General features: G+C 45.2%; 1 protein-coding gene across 1 annotated transcript in view; it reads left to right on the forward strand.

Moving 5' to 3' along the window:
• The first annotated feature begins 293 nt into the window (after nucleotides 1–293).
• HSD17B12 (hydroxysteroid 17-beta dehydrogenase 12) overlaps nucleotides 294–21,710 on the forward strand; it is a 191,582-nt gene continuing 170,165 nt past the window's right edge. The window contains exons 1-2 of the mRNA XM_043548218.1: nucleotides 294–324; nucleotides 653–718. Of these exons, the coding sequence (XP_043404153.1) occupies nucleotides 709–718 (10 nt within the window). The 5' untranslated portion in view covers nucleotides 294–324; nucleotides 653–708. The remainder of the gene's footprint in view (nucleotides 325–652; nucleotides 719–21,710) is intronic.

Raw genomic sequence — 21,710 nt, forward strand, 5'->3', positions numbered from 1 at the left:
CTGAAAAATCTTAAAATAGCCTTTTCCACTAAAATGATCAAGGAGTCCTGTTATGTGTATGTGTTGGAGTGGAGAAAGCTAACATAATGTTTGTTGTTATTGTACCATATGTTAGCTGCTGGCTATACATTGTGGCAGAGGAGGAAAGTATACAAGTACTCCTTTTCTTAGTGTAGCTTTGGTGGCACAAAGTTGTCTGAGTGTAACAAAAGGGTTAACAGTGGAGTTGAGCGTGTGCAGTATGGGAGTTGTAGGCAGTAAGAATGCTGGGAGCTGTCGTAAAACTCTCCTTTGCTTCTTCCTGTAATGGCCGATTGTAGGGAGGTAATGGGGTTTTTTCTCTCTGGCAAAAGCCTCATTTCCCCTCTTTGAATGCAGTAAACAGCACAAATGTGGGATCCTTTGTGCCAGTTAGACGTGAACAAGGAAAGGATGCAATTGATCAAGTCACAGTGGAAATTCTGAACAAGGGAAAAGAGCTTTTTAGATCTCTCTCGCTCTCCTGTGTTGCTGCAAATGTCATCATCCGGCCGGTTGTTGCCTTGCTGACAAAATGCTGCCTGTCTGTCATGCGGCTGTTAAAATCTCTGCTGACTGGGGATCTCTCTTGCTGTTTGTTATGGTTTTTTATTTTATTTTCTCTCTCTCCTAGGCAGATCCTCGGCATTGCTGCAGCAGGCCTGGTACAGTATTCCTGGCTTGCTTTACATGCACTCAGGTCAGTTGTGTTTTTGCTTTGGCTTTTGCCACGTTTGCTAGGAGGATTCGGTTAGGTTAGCTGCACTGTGGTGCTCACCTGCTTTTTGTGTCAATGGAACTGTTTGCTTTTCTGCTGTATCTGTTGGGGAAGTGATTGACTGTTCCTGCTCTCTAGGGAGGCTTCCTTTTCTCTGTAATGTCTGCCTCTGGTGGGGGAGGGCGAAAACACTGGTGCTGCTCACAAACCTTCTTTGTAACTTTTACCTTGCTAATAAACACCTTTGTAGCAATAATGCTTTTTTTTTTATTTTATTTTTTTTAACCTGTGTGCTATGTGTCCTTGTCAACGGGCGCCATTCAAACGTCAGCGCCACAAAAGTGGGTGCTGCCGATCTTAACAAGAGTGAGGTTTATATTCAAAACAGTAAGCCACTGTTTGTAGGAAAATATGGGCCTTCATCTGGCCTCGGGTGTTTAAGGCTAATGGAGAATGTGGGGCTTGGTCTGGGCAATGGCCCTGGGGATTTGGGATAATAGTGAATAGCAGGTTTGGCCTGAACAGTGGCCCCAGAGACACTAGGGCAATAGAGAATGTGGAGCTGGTTCCAGGCAGCAGCCCCAGGAACTTCAGGGGTTTGTTTGATATTCACTGGGTATAATCCTAACGAGTTCACTGCTTATTCCTGCATTACTGCCCATCAATCCATTGTCTCTCATGCACTTCCCAGTGCACTTATGTCTCCCCTGTATGTATCACTGGACAGTCCTTTGACCCTGCTTACTCACACAGCTTTCTGGCACTGCTTCCCTGTGCGTCACTGTACACATGTCCACCTTTTTGTAGGCTCTTTGTCAAAATGAAAACACAAACCCGAAGAAATCAATCAGATTATTGGATCTAATGCTTGCAACTCACAGGAGGATTGTGGTACTATAGATAAGAGTTATAGAAAGTATTTTTAGTGTGGAGAGGAGAAATTGGGACTATAGTGTGGAAAATATGTGAAGGGAGAAACTGTATTTAGAGAACATGACGCTGTTGCAGCAACTCTGGGACTTTATTTTTGACTATGAGGCATTTCCCCTGAGGGGAAAAAAGAGCGGAAAATATGCAAATATTAAACATTCATTTAATTTATGTTAGTTATCGGCCCAAACTGCAAAGGTCAGATATAGATATGAACTTCCCCATTTTCCAAGGTGATTGGAACCGGTCATCTGATCTGGATCCATGTCTACTATATACAAAGGAAGGAAGAAAGTTGTTGTGTATAATACATTAGTATGCAGTGGACTTTAAGTATCGTTTTCTTACATTTTAAGGGTCTGATCCTGCCAGGTATTGAGCACCCTTAACTGTAACTGACTGCAATGAGAGCTGACAGTACTCAGCACCTCACAGGATTTGGACAGTATTGTGTCATTTTAGGTATTTTTTTTCTTTTTATATATGGTTCACATGCATCCATGAATTGCAAGAGAAAACATAATGTGTTCGTTTGTTCCATCTGTTAATTGCCTAGGAAAAATTCGATTCTCAAGATAAAACTGAAAAGAGAAATATTTTATAATATGTTGACTTTCTATTGCAAATTAGTTCTGGGCTGGGAGACTGTGAGCTCTCTTGGGACTGCAAGCATTCTCACATTTGTAACACATAAAAAGACAATAACCATCAGTTGAAGTACAATCCCTAAATTATACAGGCATGAATCTAATAGGAAGTGAAAAGATAACAAGGAAACCCATTTTTTAAACAGGAAAGAGGAGTTATCGTGTAGGAGGAAAGGTCTCAGTTTACATGGAAAAGGAATTGTTGGATGCCCAAAAAAGAAGAGACAAGAATCTAAACACCTACTCTACCTACCCCAGGTAATGGAGACCTGGATACATGTGCTGTTTCTACACTTGAGTTAAACTACTGAAGAAGACTTTAGAAATGGAATCAATAAGTTCAAAAGTATGACAAGAATTGCACAGCATCAGAGAGAAGGAAAATGCTTGAACAATATTCAGACATATCAACTATCACCCTTAATATGAATTGCTAATAGGAACCACTGTTGGTCAGTTCTACAATCTGGAAATTAGTGCTTCTGGATTTCAGTTCCTGATTAATTCAATAACGCTCAGAATGTAGTGGGCACTCAACAGAACTACTAGAACGCATCCTCTGCCCCAAGGAGTTTATAATCTAATTTTGGACATGTGACAAAGAATGGGAGTAGCAAACAATGGGGATTGCTATGTGGAGGAGGGCAATAGGAAAGAAAATAGTTAAAATACTATATGGCTATGTGGGTTTGTTATGGGCACATCTTGAGATTCTTCTATTACAGTATTTTTATTTTTCTCTCTCATTACTTGAATTTCTTCTCTCTTTGTGGGCCTCACCAGAAGAGGAATAGTTAAATAATATTTATTATCTATTGATCATCACCATCATTGGCATGCTCTGCACTGTGCTGACAGAGTGGAAAAGATGCTCCCAGCCCCAAGGAGTTTATATATTAAAGTGGACACACAATACAGTGTGGACACCTTGTGCACTAGCTGATCCATTAAAAGTCCACTCACACTGTGATGACTTTATTTCCTGGATGGGTTACTGTTGGAAGACTTCATGGAAGAAGTGTTTAAGGAGTAATATAAATGAAAAGATGCATTTAGTGCAAAGTCATTTAGTGCAAGAACTGTTGTGTCCTTTAAGGAGATGTACAACCAGCTCACTTAGGATGTTACTGAGGACTTATTTGTTTGTTCTGCTGCTGTTTTTTAGATGGCTTGGACAGAGATGTCAGGGGAAGATTTATTAAAAAGGGGGTGCTCTATATCCTAGTAAAGAGGAAGCGATAGAAGTTGATAAATTACAGGTAGGAACTGAAGAGAAACAGTCAAATAAAAAAGAGTCCCATTCAAGTACGTCACATGAAGGCAGACAACTAAATATGGACAAATTTGAACTAACTGCTTGTATACAAATGCTAGGAGTCTAAATACTAAGATGGGTGAGCTTGAGGGCCTGCTGTGAAATCAGGATATTGCTATATCAGGCATTACAGAAACTTGGTGGAACGTGTCAGGAGTAAGGCCATACAGCTGCACCTGCTTGGTACTCCTGACATCCTAGTGAGTCAGCTAGGCTGTCTGATGGACCACCCTGCCTGATTTGGCTGAGGAAATCAGCGGGTCACTTCTTAAGCTCAGCAGCAGCGGTAGCTGGCTGGCTGCTCAATGCACATGCCCACGGACTCTCTGCCTCCCAGCTGTCTCTTGACAATCCCTGCTCCTGCTTTACTCCTCCATGGCTCCAGTCCAGATCCTGCCCTGCACTCAGTCTTGTTCTAGTCCTGTCCTAGCCTTTCTCCTGCCTCAGAACCAACCCTGTTCCTGCCTTCCCTGGCCCCTGGTAATCCGGTTCCGACTCTCGGCTCTGATTCCTGACTCCAACTCTCTCAACCTTTGGCTCTGGTATTTGGACTCCAATCACTCGGCCTGACTCCTGCTCTGAGCACTAGGCCTGACCGCCTACAACCAGTCCCCTGACAGAACAATGATAATCGATGGGAAACGATAATACCAGGATACAAAATACGTAGGAATGACAGAGTAGGTTATGCTTGTGGGGGTATGGCACTGTATGTGAAAGAAAACAGAGTCAAATATAGTAAAAATCTTAAATGAACCAAACTGTACCACAGAATCTCCATGGATAGAATTTCTGTGCTTGAATAATAAGAGTATAGCAATAGGAATATACTACCAAGCACCTGACCAAGATGCTGATAGTCATTGTGAAATGCTCAGGGAGATTAGAGAGGCTACAAAACCAGAAAAACCCAGTAATAATGGGGGATTTCAGCGATTCGCATATTGACTGGGTACATCTCATGGTGGAATGCAGAAATAAAATTTCTAGACACCATGAATGTGACTGTTCCATGGAGCAGCTAGTCCTAGAACCCATAATGGGAGAGACAATTCTTGAGTTAATCCTAAGTGAAGCACAGGATCTGGTCCAAGAGGTGAATATAGCTGAACTGCTCAGTAATAGCAATCATAATGTAACTAAATTTAACATAGTTGAGGAAGGAAAATACCAAAGAAATCCACCACAGTCTTCTTCTCGTGTCCTTGTCACAAACTAGAGGTTTTTTCCAGAATTACGCACAAGCAATGGCTCTTTCTGTCACTGCAGCAAGGTCCTCCTTCGTACAGGTCTCCCCAAGGAGTCAGCAAATGAGCAGGTCCTCCATGATCTGCAATTCACTGCACTCACATATATTCCTGTCATTAGAGTTAGCCCCATTTGATCATGATAGTCTTTGATCCACCAGTTTGCATACGCAGGTGGTTCAGGCATCGCCACATTGACCAGTGTTTATTGGCCCCTCTGGGAAGATTCTCCTGGGGTTTCAGATCTGTTTCAGTGTGTCCGACTTCACGTAGTCTTTTATTCCATAACCTCAACCGTGCCTTGCCATCTGTCATGATCTTTGCCTTTGGCTTGCTACCTTCCTCCTGATATCAGGTGGTGTAATGCCAGCCAGTAAGTACAGGCTATCCTTCGGTGTTGGCTTTAGAATTCCAGTTATTACATGACAACTGTCATTTAGAACAAGGTCTAGTTTCTTAGTGTAGACAGATTGTTCACACAGTGGACATGTATACTCTGCTGTAGAGTAGCAAATGGTAATAGCAGTGGTTCGCAAAGTAGCTGGATTAGCTCCCCACTTTGAGGTGACCAACTTTCAGAGGATGTTGTTGTGGGCACTAACTTTCCCTTCCATCTTTTCTACATGTGCTTTGAAGAAAAGTGTTGTGTTCAATGTCACCCCCACATAGACAGGGTTTGGGTGATTAGCCAGTGGGATCCCATCCCAAGTGATGTTTAGTTTCTGCTTGGCTTCTCAATGGCATAGGTAAAAAACCATCACCTCTGTCTTGGTCTGGTTGGTGCGAACCTGGTTCTTATTGTAATAAGCTGAGAGGTTGCTCAATGCACATGACAATCTGTTCTCAGCAGTGGCAAAGTCCTTCTCCTGTGACGTGATGCATAGATCATAGACGTATATGAAACTCCTCATGTCGCTCTGTATGGGCTGGTCTTTGATATATATGTTGAGGGTTGGTGCTCGCACACTGCCCTGTGGGAAGCCATTTCATTGTTGTCTCCAGAGGCTCTGTTTCTTGCACAGTTCTAAGTAAAAACATCTGTTCTCCAGAAGAGATCACATGAGCTGCACTAGATGGTAGTCGTGCATCATATCTAGGGGCTTACCAAATTCAGGTCAATTTCAGTCATAGGATTTTAAAAATCATAAATTTCATGGTTTCAGACAGTTAAATCTGAAATTTCACAGTGTCGTAACCACGGGTCCCAATCCAAAAAGTGGATTGCAGGGGGGAGGGGGGACAAAGCTATTGTAGGGAGTCACAGTATTGCCACCCTCACTTCTGTGCTGTGTTGGTGGCGGCACTGCCTTCAGAGCTGGGTGGCTGGAGAGCAGTGGCTGCTGGCTGGTCGCCCAGCTCTGAAGGCAGTACCACTGCCAGCAGCAGCACAGAAGTGAGGGTGGCATGATATAGGGGGATCCTCAATTTTGGGAGGGGCAGGGCCAACCTTATAGGTGGGCAATGTGGGTGACCACCCAGGGTACTGTGGTCGGAGGGTGGGGAGTGTTTCTGTGGTCATCCCCCCCCCAAGACATACACAGCTGGGGTGCTGGGCCCAGAACCGGGGAGGGGCAGGGCTGGGGGCACCCTGGCCAAAGGCTCCTACCATACGCCGGGTTCCTGCTGTTGCTCCTGGCCAGACTGCAGGGGCTTCCACTGGGGACGGGTCAGACCCACCTCAAGGAACTTCAGGAAGCTCTGCGGGTGCTGGTTGGGAGTCCAGCTCTGAAGACAGCTGCAGAAATAAGGGTGGCATGGTATAGTATTGCCACCTTTACTGCAGAAATAAGGATGGCATGGTATAGTATTGCCACCTTTACTTCTGCACTGTGCTGGGTGCAGCGTTGCCGTCAGAGCTGGGCAACCAGTCAGCATCCGCTTCTCTCCAGCCACCCAGCTCTGAAGGCAGCGCAGAAGGTGGCAATACTGCGACCCCCATACAATAACCTTGTGACCCCCCCAAAGCCTGCGTTTGGGTTGGAACCCCCAATTTGAGAAATGCTGGTTTCCTCCATGAAATCTATATATTATAGGATAAAAGTACACAAAAGAACAGATTTCACGGAGGAGACCAGATTTCATGGTCCATGACATGTTTTTCACGGCCGTGAATTTTGTAGGGCCCTAATCATATTGTAGAATTTGCCAAGCAGGTTTTGGTGGCTGACTGTATTGTATGCCACTGATAAGTCTATGAACACAGCGCCTGTCATCACCCCTCTCTTGAACCCATCTTCTATGTGCTGGGTGATATTTAATATTTGGCCAGTGCAGGACTAAATCTGGCTTGTTCTGGTATTAGATGCTGTTCGATATGTGATTGAGAATAAGATGTTCATAAAGTTTCTAAAGGTGGCATAGGATTGATATTGCCTTGAAGTTCTTTGGATCAGATGCATCCTTCTCCGGCTTCAATAGAGCTATTACACGGGCTTGTTGCCATAATTTAGGTATAGTAAGGGTTGATGAGCAATTGTTAAAAAGGCATAATACCCAGTACTTGGTTGCAGGACCAAAGTGCTTAATCTGCTCCCTGCATATGTTGTTGAGTTTTGAAGGAACTCAGATTTGACATTGCAGAACTACTAACTGTGGTATGTAATTGTCACAGGGTGCTCTACTCCTTGCTGGAACGTCTCCTTCTGGCTGCACCAGGGTATTAGCTCTGCCAGGCTGACATCCCTTCCTGCAGTTGCAGCCTGTTACTCTCAGTCTTGCTCTCTCAGGACTCAGCTGCTCCTGCTTCATGGCCCTTCTTCTCTCTGCTACTGGGCTTTATACAGGCCCCTCCTATTCCTGTCCAGCTAAGCACCATCACTAATTAGTCCCTGGCTCCCTGGCTCCTCCTCCAGGTGCAGCATAAGAAGTTAATTGGCCCACTTAGCCACATTAACCCTTTCAGGCCTTGTTTGGGGTGGACACCCCGTCACAGTAAGCTATCGCTTAAATCAGCCTTTGTAACAGATGACTGGAGAATAGCTAATTTGACACCAATTTTTAAAAAGGGCTCCAGAGGTGATCCTGACAGGCCAGCAAACTTAACTTCAGGCAAATTGGCTGAAACTTTAGTAAAGAACAGAATTATCAGACACATAGATTAACATGATATTTTGGAGACGAGCCAACATGGCTTTTGTAAAGGGAAATCATGCCTCACCAATCTATTAAAATTTTTGAGGGGGTCAACAAGTATGTGGACCAGAGTGATCCAATTCATATAAAAAGAAAAGGAGTACTTGTGCGAATACAGACTAACAGGGCTGCTACTCTGAAACCAATTCATATAGTGTACTTGGACTTTCAGAGAGCCTTTAACAAGGTACCACACCTGTGGCTCTTAAGCAAAGTAGGCAGTGATGGGATTAAAAAGGAAGGTCCTCTCATGGATCAGTAATTGGTTAAAAATAGGACAAAAAAGGAAGCTATAAATGGTCAGTTTTCACAGTGGAGAGAGGTAAATAGCAGGGTTCCCCAAGGATCTATACTGGGGCCAGTGCTGTTCAACATATTCATAAATGATTTGGAAAAGGGGGGGATCTGGAAGTAAGGTGGCAAAATTCGCAGACAATACAAAATTACTTACTATAGTTAAAACCAAAGTTGACTGAAGAGTTATAAAGGTGTCTGAAAAAACTGGGTGGCTGGGCCAACAGCATGGCAGATGAAATTCAGTGTTGATAAGTGCAAAGTAATGCACATTGGAAAACATCATCCCAATTATACATATAAAACGATGAGGGTCTAAATTAGCAGTTACCACTCAAGAAAGATCTTGGTGTCATCGTGGATCATACCCTGAAAACATCTACTCAGTGTGCAGCAGCAGTCAAAAAAGCTAACCGAATGTTTGGAACCATTAAGGAACATCACAATTCAAGGGATTGGTGAATGGCCCTATCACACCTTGGATATACTACATTCAGAGGAGCTCTTCTCATGGACTGGAAGGCTAAATGTAAAAGATAAAACAGGGTCACAAGAAAAATTTTCATCTTTTTGCTGTTTGAACTCTTACAGGGCCAGAGAGACTAAACTAAGGCACAGACCCCAGGGATTACCCCTGCATCCTCCCTGAAAGATATTTTGAATGGACAGGTTACTTCATCTCTTGTCTTTAGGAACCATAGATGGTAACTCATTGTTATGTGTATGCTTGCTTGTTTTAACCTATAAATAACTCTCTCATTTCTTTTTTCCTAATTAATAAATCTTTAGTTAGTTTATTACAGGATTGGCTATAGGCGTTGTCTCTGGTGTGAGATCTAAAATACAAAGCGATCTGAGGTATGTGGCTTGTCCCTTAGGACTGGAAGTAACCTGCTGCCTGGTCCCGCAAGCTCTTGGTCAGCTGCGTGGTGGGGGTCCAGGGTGGGCAGCCAGCTGACCTGCACGGCAGGGGTCAAGGGCAGCCACGTGGTGGGGGTCCAAGGCTCCCAGATGACCTTGCAGGGTCAGGGGTCTGGGGCACCCACTCGGCCCTGTGCAGCGTGGGTCCGAGGTCTGCCGCCTGGCCCCGCAAACTCTGGGGCAGCTGTGTGGCGGGGATCTGGGGTGGGCAGCCGGCTAACCCGCACAACGGGGGTCGGGGTAGCCATGTGGCGGGGGTCTGGTGCTCCCGACCAGCCTCGAGGGTCAGGGGTCCGGGGCACCCACTTGGTCCCACATGCTCCGGGGAAGCCGCATGGGAGGGATCTAAGGTCAGGGGCTGCTGTCTGGCCCCACAGGTTCTGGGGCAGCCGTGCAGCAGGGGTCTGGGGCTCCCGGCCAGCCCCATGGGGTTGGGGGTCCAAGGGAAGCTGCCCGGCCCTGGGAGCTTTGGGGCTTCCAGCTGGCCTTGCGAGGTCATGGGTCTGGGGCACCACCCAGCCCCACAATTTCCAGGGCTGCTGCCCAGCTTCGCAAGCACTTGCTGCCCGGCCCCGCAAACTCCGGGGCAGCCTCATCGTGGGGGTCTGGGGTTGGCAGCCCGCTGGACCCGCACAGTGGGGGTCCAGGGTAGCCATGCAGTGGGGGTTCAAGATCCAGGGCAGCTGCCCGGCCCCGCAAGCTCCAGGGCACCTACCTGGCCCCGTGCAGCAGGGATCTGCCTTAACACAGAGGGAAGGGGTTCTACTCCCCATATTTCTTAGTCCCCAAGAAAAATGGAGGATAGAAACCCATTTTTAACTTTTGGCAATTAAATGTTTTTATTCACAAATCAAAATTCTGAATTGTTATGCTGACATCAATAATTCCCTCCCTACAGGAGGAAATGCAGTTCACATCTCTCGACATGATAGACTCTTATTTTCATGTGGACAGTCATCCATCCCACAGGAAGTTTGTTAGGTTTCTGGTAGGACAAGAACACTACCAATTTAGAGTACTCCCTTTCGGGCTAGCAACAACACCCAGGGTTTTCACGAAGGTCTTTTCCATGGTGGCCACCCAAATGAGACGTCATAGCTACTTCATAGTCATATGTCATAGCTACGTCATAGTCTTTCCATATCTGGATGACAGGCTTTGTATAGGTCTTTCCAGTCAGGGAAGTCCAGTTGGTGACTTTGTTCTTGCTCCATCTTCTGGCAGCCTGGGGAATTTGCGTGAACAAAGAAAACTCCACATTGACTCCCACTATAGAGTTTATAGGAGCGACCCTAGACTTGATCTCAGCAAGGGCCTACCTCCCTAGAGAAAGATTCTAGACCATGAACAATTTTATAAGAAAGTCACTTTCAGACCACAACCACGGTTGGTCTGCCTTTCTCTACTAAGCCCCATGGCATCATGTACTTCTATAACACTCTTCACCAGTCTTCATGTACACTGCTTACAGGTCTGGCTCTGGTCCATCTACTTACCAGACAGAGACCACATAAACATCAAAGTAACTGTTCCCATTAGGGTTATCACTTCACTTGCCTGGTGGATTAACCTGGAACACATCACACTCACACCCTTTGTGACCATTATCACAGATGGATCCCTTATTGGTTGGAGAGCTCATCTGGACAACCACAATGCACAAGGCCACTTGGCATCCTTGGGAGACCAGGATGGATATCAACTAGAGCTAAGAGTAGTTCGTCTAGCTTGCAACACATTCCTCCCACTTATTTGGTCCCGCCATGTCCAAATGTCAGACAATATGACAGCGGTCTTTTACATAAACAAACAAGATGGAGCAAAATTCCTTTCTCTCTGCTTAGAAGTAGTCAGTTGTCTGAACTGGTGCTTCAGCAATCCCATATCTCTCTTGGCTTCATAGCTCCCTAGTGCACAGAATTGTTTAGTGGGCAATTTCAGCAGGTACTTCTCCACAGATAATGAGAGGGAGATACACAGTTCCTTCCCAAACAAGATCTTTATACAGTGGGAAACACCTTCCTGGGATCTGTATGTGTCCCAAACGAAAAAGAAGTTCCCCCCTTACTGCTGCAAGGCGGCTCTGGGCCATGGTTCCAGGGATGATGCCATTCTGTTATCCTGGACAGACTATTTCAGACATGCCTTTCCTCCCGTTCCTCTGCTATCACAAGCTCTATAGAAGAATCACTGAGACAAAGCTTCGGTCATTCTCATAGCGCCCAACTGGCCCAGACAGTTCTGGTTTCTGGACCTTCTGTGAATGTCAACCTGTCGTCCCATCAGTATCCAACCCTCCCTGTATATATTAACCCAGTAGAATAGAAAGATCAGACATTCCAACCCAGGCCCAGTTCACCTCATGGCCTGGTATTTGGATGGGCATCAGACCTAGAATGTTTGTGCTCATAAACTGTTTAGTCTATTCTCAATCAAAGTAGGAAAGTCTCAACCAGAAAATGTTATCTGGCTAAATGAAGGTGTTTCTCTACCTGGGGATAATGTGATTAGTCATCTCCAGAAATTGCAGGTATCCCCGCTATATTAGACTATCTCCTGTTCTTGAAAACTTCAAGGTTTTCCATTAGTCCCCCAGGTCCATCTAGTAGCAATCAGTGCCTTCCATCCGCCAGTAGAGGGAAACTCCATTTTTACTCACCCAGCAACAATTAGATTTATGAAGGGCCTAGTTAGGACCCTGACACCGCTGGTGAAACCTGCACCACAATGGGATCTCAACCTCATACAGTAAGTACTTACCAAACCACCATTTGAACCGTTGGCCACATATTCCATGTTTTAGCTTCCATGAAGACACCCTTTTAGTTGCCATCACGTCAGCTAGAAGGATGAGTGAATTGGGAGCACTCCTGGCATACCTGCTATACACTGTTTTTCATAAAGAGGTTTTATTTTGCCTGCACCTGCAATTCATCCCTAAAGTCATTTTGGAGTTTCACATCAATCAACCTATCCACTTACCAGTATTTTTCCAACGAGGAGAGGAAACTTCACTCTCTGGATGTCAGATGAACTCTGGCATTCTACCTGCAAAGGACAAAACTGATTAGAAAATCCCCAAGGCTATTTGTCACTATAGCGGAACAGTCATGAGGAAGGCATTATCTGCTCAGACACTCTCTAAGTGGATCTCTGGCTGCATCATCCTTTGTTACTAATTAATACATATTCCTCCCCTGGATGGGGTGAGAGACCATTCCATTAGGGCACAAGTAACCTCAACAGCGTCTCTTTGAGAGGTACCTATTGTGGATATCTGTAGATTGGCTACCTAGAGCTCAACCCATACATTCACAAAGCATTACACATTAGTTCAACTGTCTTCTGCAGATACAGCTGTTGGAACTGCAGTGTTACAAGCACCTATACCAACTGCATCCTCTCAGCCCGCTTCTCTTTAAATACTGCTTATCCATCATCCACATGTGGAATACACACAGGGACCAGCACTCAAAGAAGAAAGAGAGTTAACTGGAGGTTCTTCAAGATGTGTGGTCCCTATCTGTATTCCATTACCTGTCCTCCTTCCCCTCTGCTTTGGATCTTATTTGATTTGCGATAAGAAGAGGAACTGGAGAGGTGTCACTCTGCACTGCCCTTTATATTATCAGTTTAGAGCACAAGGGGAGTAACTGTGCAGGTGCAGACTAACAAACACTACTTGCCAGAAATCTCCGATCTCAGGTGTATGGTGCACACGCATAGCCACATGTGGAATACAGATAGGGGCCACACATATTTGTAACTGGAGGTTCTTCAATAAGTAACTTCCATTTCCTAGTTGCCTCATATCCATATCATAAAAACCACCATCACTGTTATTGGTTAGCAGCCTTTCAGGGAGCCTCAGCAGTAAGGTCAGAGGCTTTGAAGTCATTGAAGGTGAACGAACTTCCAGGTCACACGTAGAACAGGTGAGGGTTGAGGCATCTTGGCAGGGCAGTATGTGGAGAACTATATGCTGCCCCTGTTCTGAAGCCAGAGGACATCAGGCTCCAGGGACAGTCCAGTGCCTTACTGAGCAAGTTGGTTTCCCTACCCTGCCCTGAGGTGATGCCCGTTCACAGGGTTGCCTTTCTAATGCGGACAAAACTATTTGAATTCATTGCCATCCTTCCTCTTACACAAAGCTCTCTGTGCAATTCTGGTTTCTTTGATGCCTAATTACTCTTAAGCTCTGTGCTCTTAATGATTTGGAGGGTCCCAGGTATATTTTTCTTATATGACTTTTCTGCTGGCTATATTCTATCAGGTGTGCATGTTAATAATTCATGAACATGTATTTCTTTGTCATGACAATACAAGGAATTCTTTTTAGTCAGTAAATAACATTTTCAAATTATTTTCTAGGGAAAAGGCAATCCAAAGAGGACAGCTTGTGACCTATGGAAAAGGGAAATAACCAAGGACTCAAAAATGGTCACACTCTTAAATATTTCAGTGATATTTTTAATAGGAGAGGCAGTAGGAGAGGGTGCAGGTGCAAAATGGAAGATGTAGATATAACTTCTAGCAAGGAGAATAATGAAGGATTATATTATTGAACTAAGGCTGGGAGTTTCAAAAGAGCCTAAATGATTTAGATGCCCCAAATCCTATTCAGTTTCAGTGGGAGCAGGGTGCTTACCTATCTTAGACCCCTTTGAAAATCTCCCTTTTAATGACTATGACTGTCCTCGAGTAGGTTCTGGAGGAGGTGAGAAGCATTTAGGGAACACTGAAAAAAGGAAGTATTGTTGGATTCTAACAACAGGGGCCTGTGAGTTGTAAGTCTTGAGTGCCGTTCCTGACTGTGTCATACGCCACCTCTCTGTGCTTCAGTTTCCTTGTCTGCAAATTGAGAATGATATATATCTACTTCACATGCATTCTGTGAGGCTTAATTAATTAATGTTTGTAAAGTGCTTGGAGATCCTAAGATGAAAGGTATTGTAGATGTGCAATATTACTAAACTGTAGAAGTGCTACCAAAAATATATGACAAATGGTGGCTCTCAGGTAAGGGTCTAGAGGAAGGGTCATGTTTTTCAAATCTTTAAAAATAAGGGGAAATGAATAAGCCAAGATAACCTGACTTCTGTGGCTCTTAATTCTCTGGAAAAACGTAAGAGGGGAACACAGAGATAGGGAGAAGAGGAAGCATTACATGATTGCTGCCTTGCATCCGTGAAACACAAGTCATGCTACACTAACTTTCTCATCAACAACAGATGCATTGGATACAGGGAGGGCTGTAGACACAATGTCATGTTCAACATAGCACCACACAAAGATGCACTGAGAGAAAGATGATTCTAGATATTATGATACAGTGAATAAACAATGGGTTATAGATGGGGAACAAAGAGTTCTCATCAAAAAGCAGATGGGGCTGAGGGGAATGCATCATGTGAGATAACACAGTACATTGGTATTGGGACCAGTGAAATGAATGCTGTCTTTTGTTCATTCCATAATGGACAAGTGTCTATATTACTAACTTACTATTTCAAAAGGCACTGACTGGCAGTGTCAACAGAGACTCCAAGGAATAAGCAAATGGGACCATGTTGTCTTGCCTCTAAAGGTGGGCCTTCCTGCTGAGAATCAGCAGGGTGCATTAGGCTAGAAAAAGGTTAACCATCTGCTGCCACTGCTCACACTGTGTATTCACTAGAGAATGTCACATTCTGGGGCTCTTCATTCAGCACCTATAATCACTAAAATTCACTTTTTAAAATGTACTCATGTGCCTTTGAACATTGCAGCTTCTATAAAAGCTGCTTTCCTGCACGGCAATCCCTCAAGCCACTTCCTGTTCTACATGTTGAGGATGTGAAGCACTCCCCATTATAATTGCTTATGGAAAAGTCCTACAGAATTGAAAAGGGATTGATAACCTTTATGTACAATTTACTAACCAACCTTTAGAAATCTATGGGATGATTTTAAAAAATGTCTATAGAAAGGATAACATCCTGTAAATGATTTTAGTCCCTCCCTGCTCCTCAACAGAGTACATAGACCCTGATTTAGTGTCCAGACTCATCCCCGCTTTCTGGCAATTTGTTAAACTTGCAAATTTTGAAAATTTTCAATGAGTCTTCCACAAAACTCAGCCTAAGCTTTCCCGAGATTGACTGGTCCTGTGGTTTTCCTCTAGGAACTCCTCTATCCTATTTCTCTCTGTCCCAAAGAAACATTCCCACCCTTTTTCTGGTGGCTAGCATGACACAACAATAATTACCTCTCACCTTAATGCAGGGGTTTTGCACTTGGGCCTAAGGAAACTAAACAGAAGGGTCCTAGAGCCTAAAATTCTCTCTTAATTTCTATAGGTTTGTAGTGTAATTTCTATAGCTTCCTATTGGTGTAATTCCTATTAAAGGGACTTTCTCATTAGGATCTGCAGAAATCAGTGTGCCAGTTTGGCTCTGCATTCAGCAGGATGAACATGCCAACCATTTCTTGCTCTAGGTGAAACTTCTGTTTCTGTAGTTATACTATGGTGTTTATTGTTCAGCAATTCAGGATTTAAATCTCTGAGGCAGAAAGGGAGGTTGCTGGAACCTTAGGTTTACCAAAACAAACAAACAAAAACAATACAGCTGCCATGCAGACTGGTAACCTGAAACACTTGGGATGAGGCAACTTGAAGCTAGGACAGCTCAGTTGTGTTTCCCCCACCAGCCAGCAAACATAGTCAGAATATGTGTTGTAACAGGTTTAGCTAGAGATGGGAATCAGAGCATACCTTTGTTTTTTAATTGTAATAGTTCACATGTGTGCTGCATTAACACTGTAGAAACCTCTGAAGGGAACTACTATAGAAGAGAGGGAAAGGGCTACAGTTAGACAGGTTGCTAGTGTGAAAAACAAACTTGTAAAGGGATCAAATTTGCTCGGGCTGCAGGTATGTCACTTAGATCATGTCTGTAGTAGGAGCACTTTTCTGGTCTAGATATACCAGTATACTATACCAGCAAAACGCTCCTAGTGTGGATGCAGCTGATATCAGAAAAGATGGTTCAGCCCCCGGGGGGTTAACCCAGCTGCAACTGCTGCTCCAGCGAGCTGGGGACCACTGCTCCGGGGGTAGGCTGCTGTTCTGGTGGCTGCTGCTCTGGCAGCACCGGGGCTGATCACCAGTCAGCTGTTCCAGCCACCACCGCTCCCTCCCCCGCTCCCGCCACTGCTCTGGTGGTTAACAGCTGCTCCAGCTCTGTCCCAGAAGAAGACATGGAGGTCCTGGAAAGTCACAGAATCCGTGACCTCGGTGACAGAATCATATCCTTACCCATTGCTTTCAAGTGAGTGACTCTTAGCTTGAGAGTCCCAGTGGATATCAAGTGCTGGGCTGGCTCACAGTAAGAAAGGTATTTCTCAGCTAACCACGGCCCAAGCCATGAGAAAGGAGGAATATGTCATGGCTAAGGCACTGGAATGGGTTCTCACTGGGATAAATAAATTAATAAGTGGAGGTAACAAACAAATATCATGGAACAGGTAAGATGGTACATAAATTGTTTATCTCAGTTGTTTGTCTCAATCTATAAATGTTGGGGTACCTCGCCTTAACCCTTTGTGTGGTATAGGGGACAGCAGAGACTGCCTCTGCTGACTGAGCCACTCCTTGCCACTGGGCACTCATGTATTAGTGTACCTGTAACCACGGAGCCAGGGCACTAGGACTGTGCCAGGAAGGCAATAAACCTGGCTGGGTGCCTTTGCCACTGAACTATGGTTGTGGTCTTTCTTTATGAGTAACGTCAAGGTCTGCTGAATTAGCAAACTGCATTATCTGTTGATAACATTGGAGCTCCAATGTGCTTGAGTGTGTTTCTGAAAATTGTCAATTTAATTCCCTGATGCTGACATCTTGTGGGAAAATTTCAAGAATAAGACACTGGTTACTGCCAAGTATGTCTTTGGAACAACAAAGGAAAAAGAACCTTTTGCTCCCATTCATAGAAAAGAAGAAGCAAGCTCGCCTGACTTTACTTCAACAACCAACTAAGTCCTGAATGTTAAGTTCAAAGAGGCTAAGGCTGTGGTCCAGAAAGCCACTAGAGAATGTGCCCAGAAGTATTAGCAAGACCTGTGCAAAAAGATTCAGATCTGCTTTGAAAGAGGGGACCTTCATTGTACCTATGATGGAATCAAAGAGGCACTTGGGGCAATTTGTAAAAACACCTGCAAAACTGAAAGTGAAAGATGGTACCATCCTGATTGACAGGCAAGAACAACTTGACCGATGGACTGAGCATTACAAAGAACTCTACTCAGAGGATGCTATTATCTGTGATACTGTCTTAGCTGCCATTCCCCAGCTTCCAATAATGTAGGAGCTGGACCAAACACCAACTCTTGAAGATGTAGCGAAAGCTATCAAAGAGATTGTGCCTGGGAAAGCAGCAGGCAATGATCAGATACTTCCAGAGCTCCTAAAGGCAGGGAGGAGAAAGCTTGCGAGTGGCATCCGCACAGTTCTCTGCATGTGCAGAGAAGAAAGCCACATACCCCAGGATCTGAATGATGCAAACATAATTACTTCATGCAAAAATAAAGGGGACAGAGCAGACTGCAACAATTACCAAGGGATATCTGTTCAGCATGGTCAGCAAAGTGCTTGCAAGGGTCCTGCTGAAAAGACTCCAAGTCCTTGCTGAGAGAGTTTATCCAGAGAGCCAGTTCAGAGCTGGATGCTTCATGACTGACATGTCCTTCATAATGTGTTTGTTACAAGAAAAAAGCCGTAAACCACAGGCACCTCTCTATGTAGCATTTGTTGACCTACAAAAGGCCTTCGACACATTAGCAGGAATGGCATATACAAGACCCTGTTGAAAACTGACTGTCCACAAAAAGTGTTCTCTTCTATTTAAGAAGTTCAATGAGGGAATGAAGGCGACTAGCCAGCATGAAAATGAAACATTGTCTGAGTTTAGCATTCAGGTGGGCATAAAGCAAAGTTGCATCTTAATGTCTACTGGCTTTGGGATCTTTTTCTCTATTCTACTTAAGTACGCTTTTGGAAATGATCAATCTGGCATACTAATTGAATCAAGGATGGATGGCAGCTTGTTCAATATCAGATGATTTCAGAGCAAAAGGCATATCACCCAGCTCACTATTGAAGATCTGCTCTTCACAGATGCTGCTGCATTCATCTCTAAGTCACCTGATGAATTGCAGATCGTGATGAATAAGTTCTCTGATGCATGTATTAAGTTCGGCATGGTAATCAGTATAAAACATTCCACCTAAAATCTACGTCAGTAATGAAGCTCTGGACAATGTGGATCACTTCTGCTATCTTGGCTCAACTTTAACCAGCTGACTTAGCCTTGATAGAGAATTTGATGTGAGAATTGGCAAAGCCCCATCATCTTTGGCAAACTTACCTCATGTATCTGGAACAACAAGCTGCTAGCCCTGAATACAAAGGTGTCCATTTATTAGGCTAGTGTCCTCTGTACCCTCCTTTACAGCTGTAAAAGCTGGATCATGTATTCCAAGCAGGAGCAGAGATTGGAAACGCTTACACCTTCGCTGTCTCAAAAAAATCCTTGGAGTCACTTGGGACCAATGGATCACTAACAACGAGATCCTTGAGAGAACCGGCCTATAGTCTATGCAGACTATGCTGGATGCTCACAGGCTTCGCTGGCTGAGACACAGAGGAAGGCCAAAGCTCTGATACAGTGACTAGGTCAAGCAAGGTCTCAAGAAATTCAGCATTCCCACTGACAACTGGGAGAACCCTGCTCACAACCACTCAGTCTGGAGAAGCTGGGTGAAAGCTGATGCAGTCATCGCAGAGAGCCATCAGAGAGCCCAGGCGAGCCAAGAAGCAGAGTGTGCTCCAACCTCCATCTGGCGAATGAACCTTTAGCCACTGTGGAAAGGTCTGCCACTTGCACCTTGGGTTCTTCTCCCACACTGCTGTCAAGCACATTGACCGACTTACTTTGTTGTGTTTCCTTTCGTCTGTTAAGATGTTGGAGCTCCAAGGACAGAAGTACTGGGCAGCCTGAATAGTGTTACTGAGGCAACAATGCTCCAGTTTTCAGCACTGAATAATGCCACTGTATTCTCTCTTCATTTCTTATATTTTCTCTCTCTATTTTTTATCTCTTCTCTTTTCTTCTCTGCTAATTTTCTGTCCTTTCAGTCTGTTCTCCCTTTATTACGTTTATTAAGGTTTAACTACTGTTTAATTTCTATACAAGCATTCCTTTACTAGTCCAAGGCCAGTTGATGTTGGTTACATTCAAAATACAAATATAAGCATATACACCTCTATTCTATACCCTAGCAACAAAATACAATTATAAACATTGGCCAAAATACAACGGGGCTAGGCCTAGGAGACACCTTCCCATCATGGTGTGATGCCAGAGGGGGCAGGAAAGCTCTGACAAAGAACCTCTATAAAACCTTGCTTTTTTATGCAGTATAACAGGTGATGTAATTGCAGATTATTGGACCTTAGCAAAAGCTAGATGAGGCAGTTTAGGACTGAGCCTTGCTCTCTCCAAGGTTTTTGACTTATCTTACTTTGCCATATATTTTCTCAAATACTGGACTAAGTTCCAACCAATTATTTGCTGATGCCCAGTTAGCTATGGTTTCTTTATTTCCATAACTTAAATAAGATGACTGGTATTCTAAGGGACACTACAAGTTCAACACAAACAATCCTACTCTCTCTTAAGAGTACATTATTTTTGGTCACATCTTTTGGGCCTATTACTCATGCTAATATTCAAACTCAATTTAAAACCATAGTTCACTCAGGCCTAATGTAGACCTGTAGTCCTGTATTAGACTTACTACTTGCAGCACAGCACTGCCCTGAGTCAGACTAAGTCTAAAGCCAAATGTCTCTGACTCAACATGTGAGGTTTACTCAAGGTCTTGTGCAGACAAGGATGTTCCCTGAGGGATAGGTGGGATATCCTGGTGTGGGTGTTGCTTGATGTGCAAATGCATTCAACAGTCAATTGCATCAGCTAGCTGATCTGAGGCTCCTTTAGAGTGTACAGCAATTTCCAGGAAATGGGTCAAAAACTGGTTTTGTAAAGCTGACGGGGCACCAAGAACATATAGTCACCTTAAACAAGATACAGCCAAACAAAAATCACATGGGCTTTTATTGTTGTAAATCTTGCCCTTCTCTATGAGCACAACTTCCCTATGAGTATCACTCCCTGCATTACATCTAAGTAAGATTGCTCAGGGAAGCATCTTTATCTCCTTATATGTCTGCATAGAGCTGTATAAACAATAAAAAAAAAAAATGGTGAATAGCCAACATTTTAAAAAGTGCAATCCACAGACTTAAGGGAGACTCACTGTATCTGTGCTCCCCTATCAAGGATTGATTGATTCCCACTCATGGAACAACAGTAGAAACCTAATAATGACATAGCTGAGGGGTTTTGGAATCTGTATGACAAAAAAAAGATAATGGTAACAGCAGTTCCTACATGCAGTTAGGGTTACCAGGCGTCTGGTTTTCGAAAAGGGACCCTGGCGGCTCCAGTCAGCACCACTGACTGGGCGGTCAAAAGGCTTGTTGGCAGTGCTGCGGGGCTAAGGCAAGCTAGTCCCTCCCTGTCCTGGCTTTGCGCTGCGCCCCAGAAGTGGCCAGCAGGTCCAGCTCGTAGGTGGGGAGGCCAGGGGGCTCAGTGCACTGTCCCCGCCCTGAGCACCAGGTCTGCACTCCCAGTGGCTGGGAACCGTGGCCAGTGGGATCTGGGGACGGTGCCTGTGGGCAAGAGCAGCGTGTGGAGCCTCCTGGGCCCCCGGCCTAGGAGCCGGACCTGCTGGCCGATTCCGGGGTGCAGTGCAGCACAGAGCCAGGACAAGCAGGGAGCCTGCCTTAGCCCTGCTGCGCTGCTGACTGGGAACTGCCCGAGGTAAGCCTGTGCCTCAACCTCCTGCCCCAGCCCTGAACCCCCCCCCGCAAACCCAGAGCCCCCTCATCCCCGTCCCACCCCAGAGCCTGCACCCCCAGCTGGAGCCCTCACCCCCTCCTACACACCAACCCCCAGCCTCAACCTGCACCCCCCTCCCGCACTCCAAAGTCCTTGGCCCCACACCGACAGCCTGGAGCCTCCTCCTACACCCCAAACCTCTCACCCCCCAGCCCAGAGCCTGTACCCCCTCCCATACCCTAACCCCCTGTCTCAGCCTGCAGCCCCCTTCCATATTCCACATCCCTTGCCTCCACCCTTCAGTGTGGAGCCCCCTCCTGAACCCCAAAGCCCTCATCCCTGGTCCCACCACAAAGCCCGCACCCCCAGCCAGAGCCCTCACCCCCTCCTGCACCCGAACCCCCGCCCCAGTCCAGAGCCTCCTCTGGCACCCTGAACCCCTCATTTTTGGCCCCATCCCGGGGCTCGCACCCCCAGTTAGAGCCCTCACCCCATCCCGCACCCCTGCCCAAGCCCAGTGAAAGTGAGTGAGGGTGGGGGACAGCG

The sequence above is a fragment of the Chelonia mydas genome, chromosome 6, assembly GCF_015237465.2.
Source record: "Chelonia mydas isolate rCheMyd1 chromosome 6, rCheMyd1.pri.v2, whole genome shotgun sequence".
NCBI lineage: Eukaryota > Metazoa > Chordata > Testudines > Cheloniidae > Chelonia > Chelonia mydas.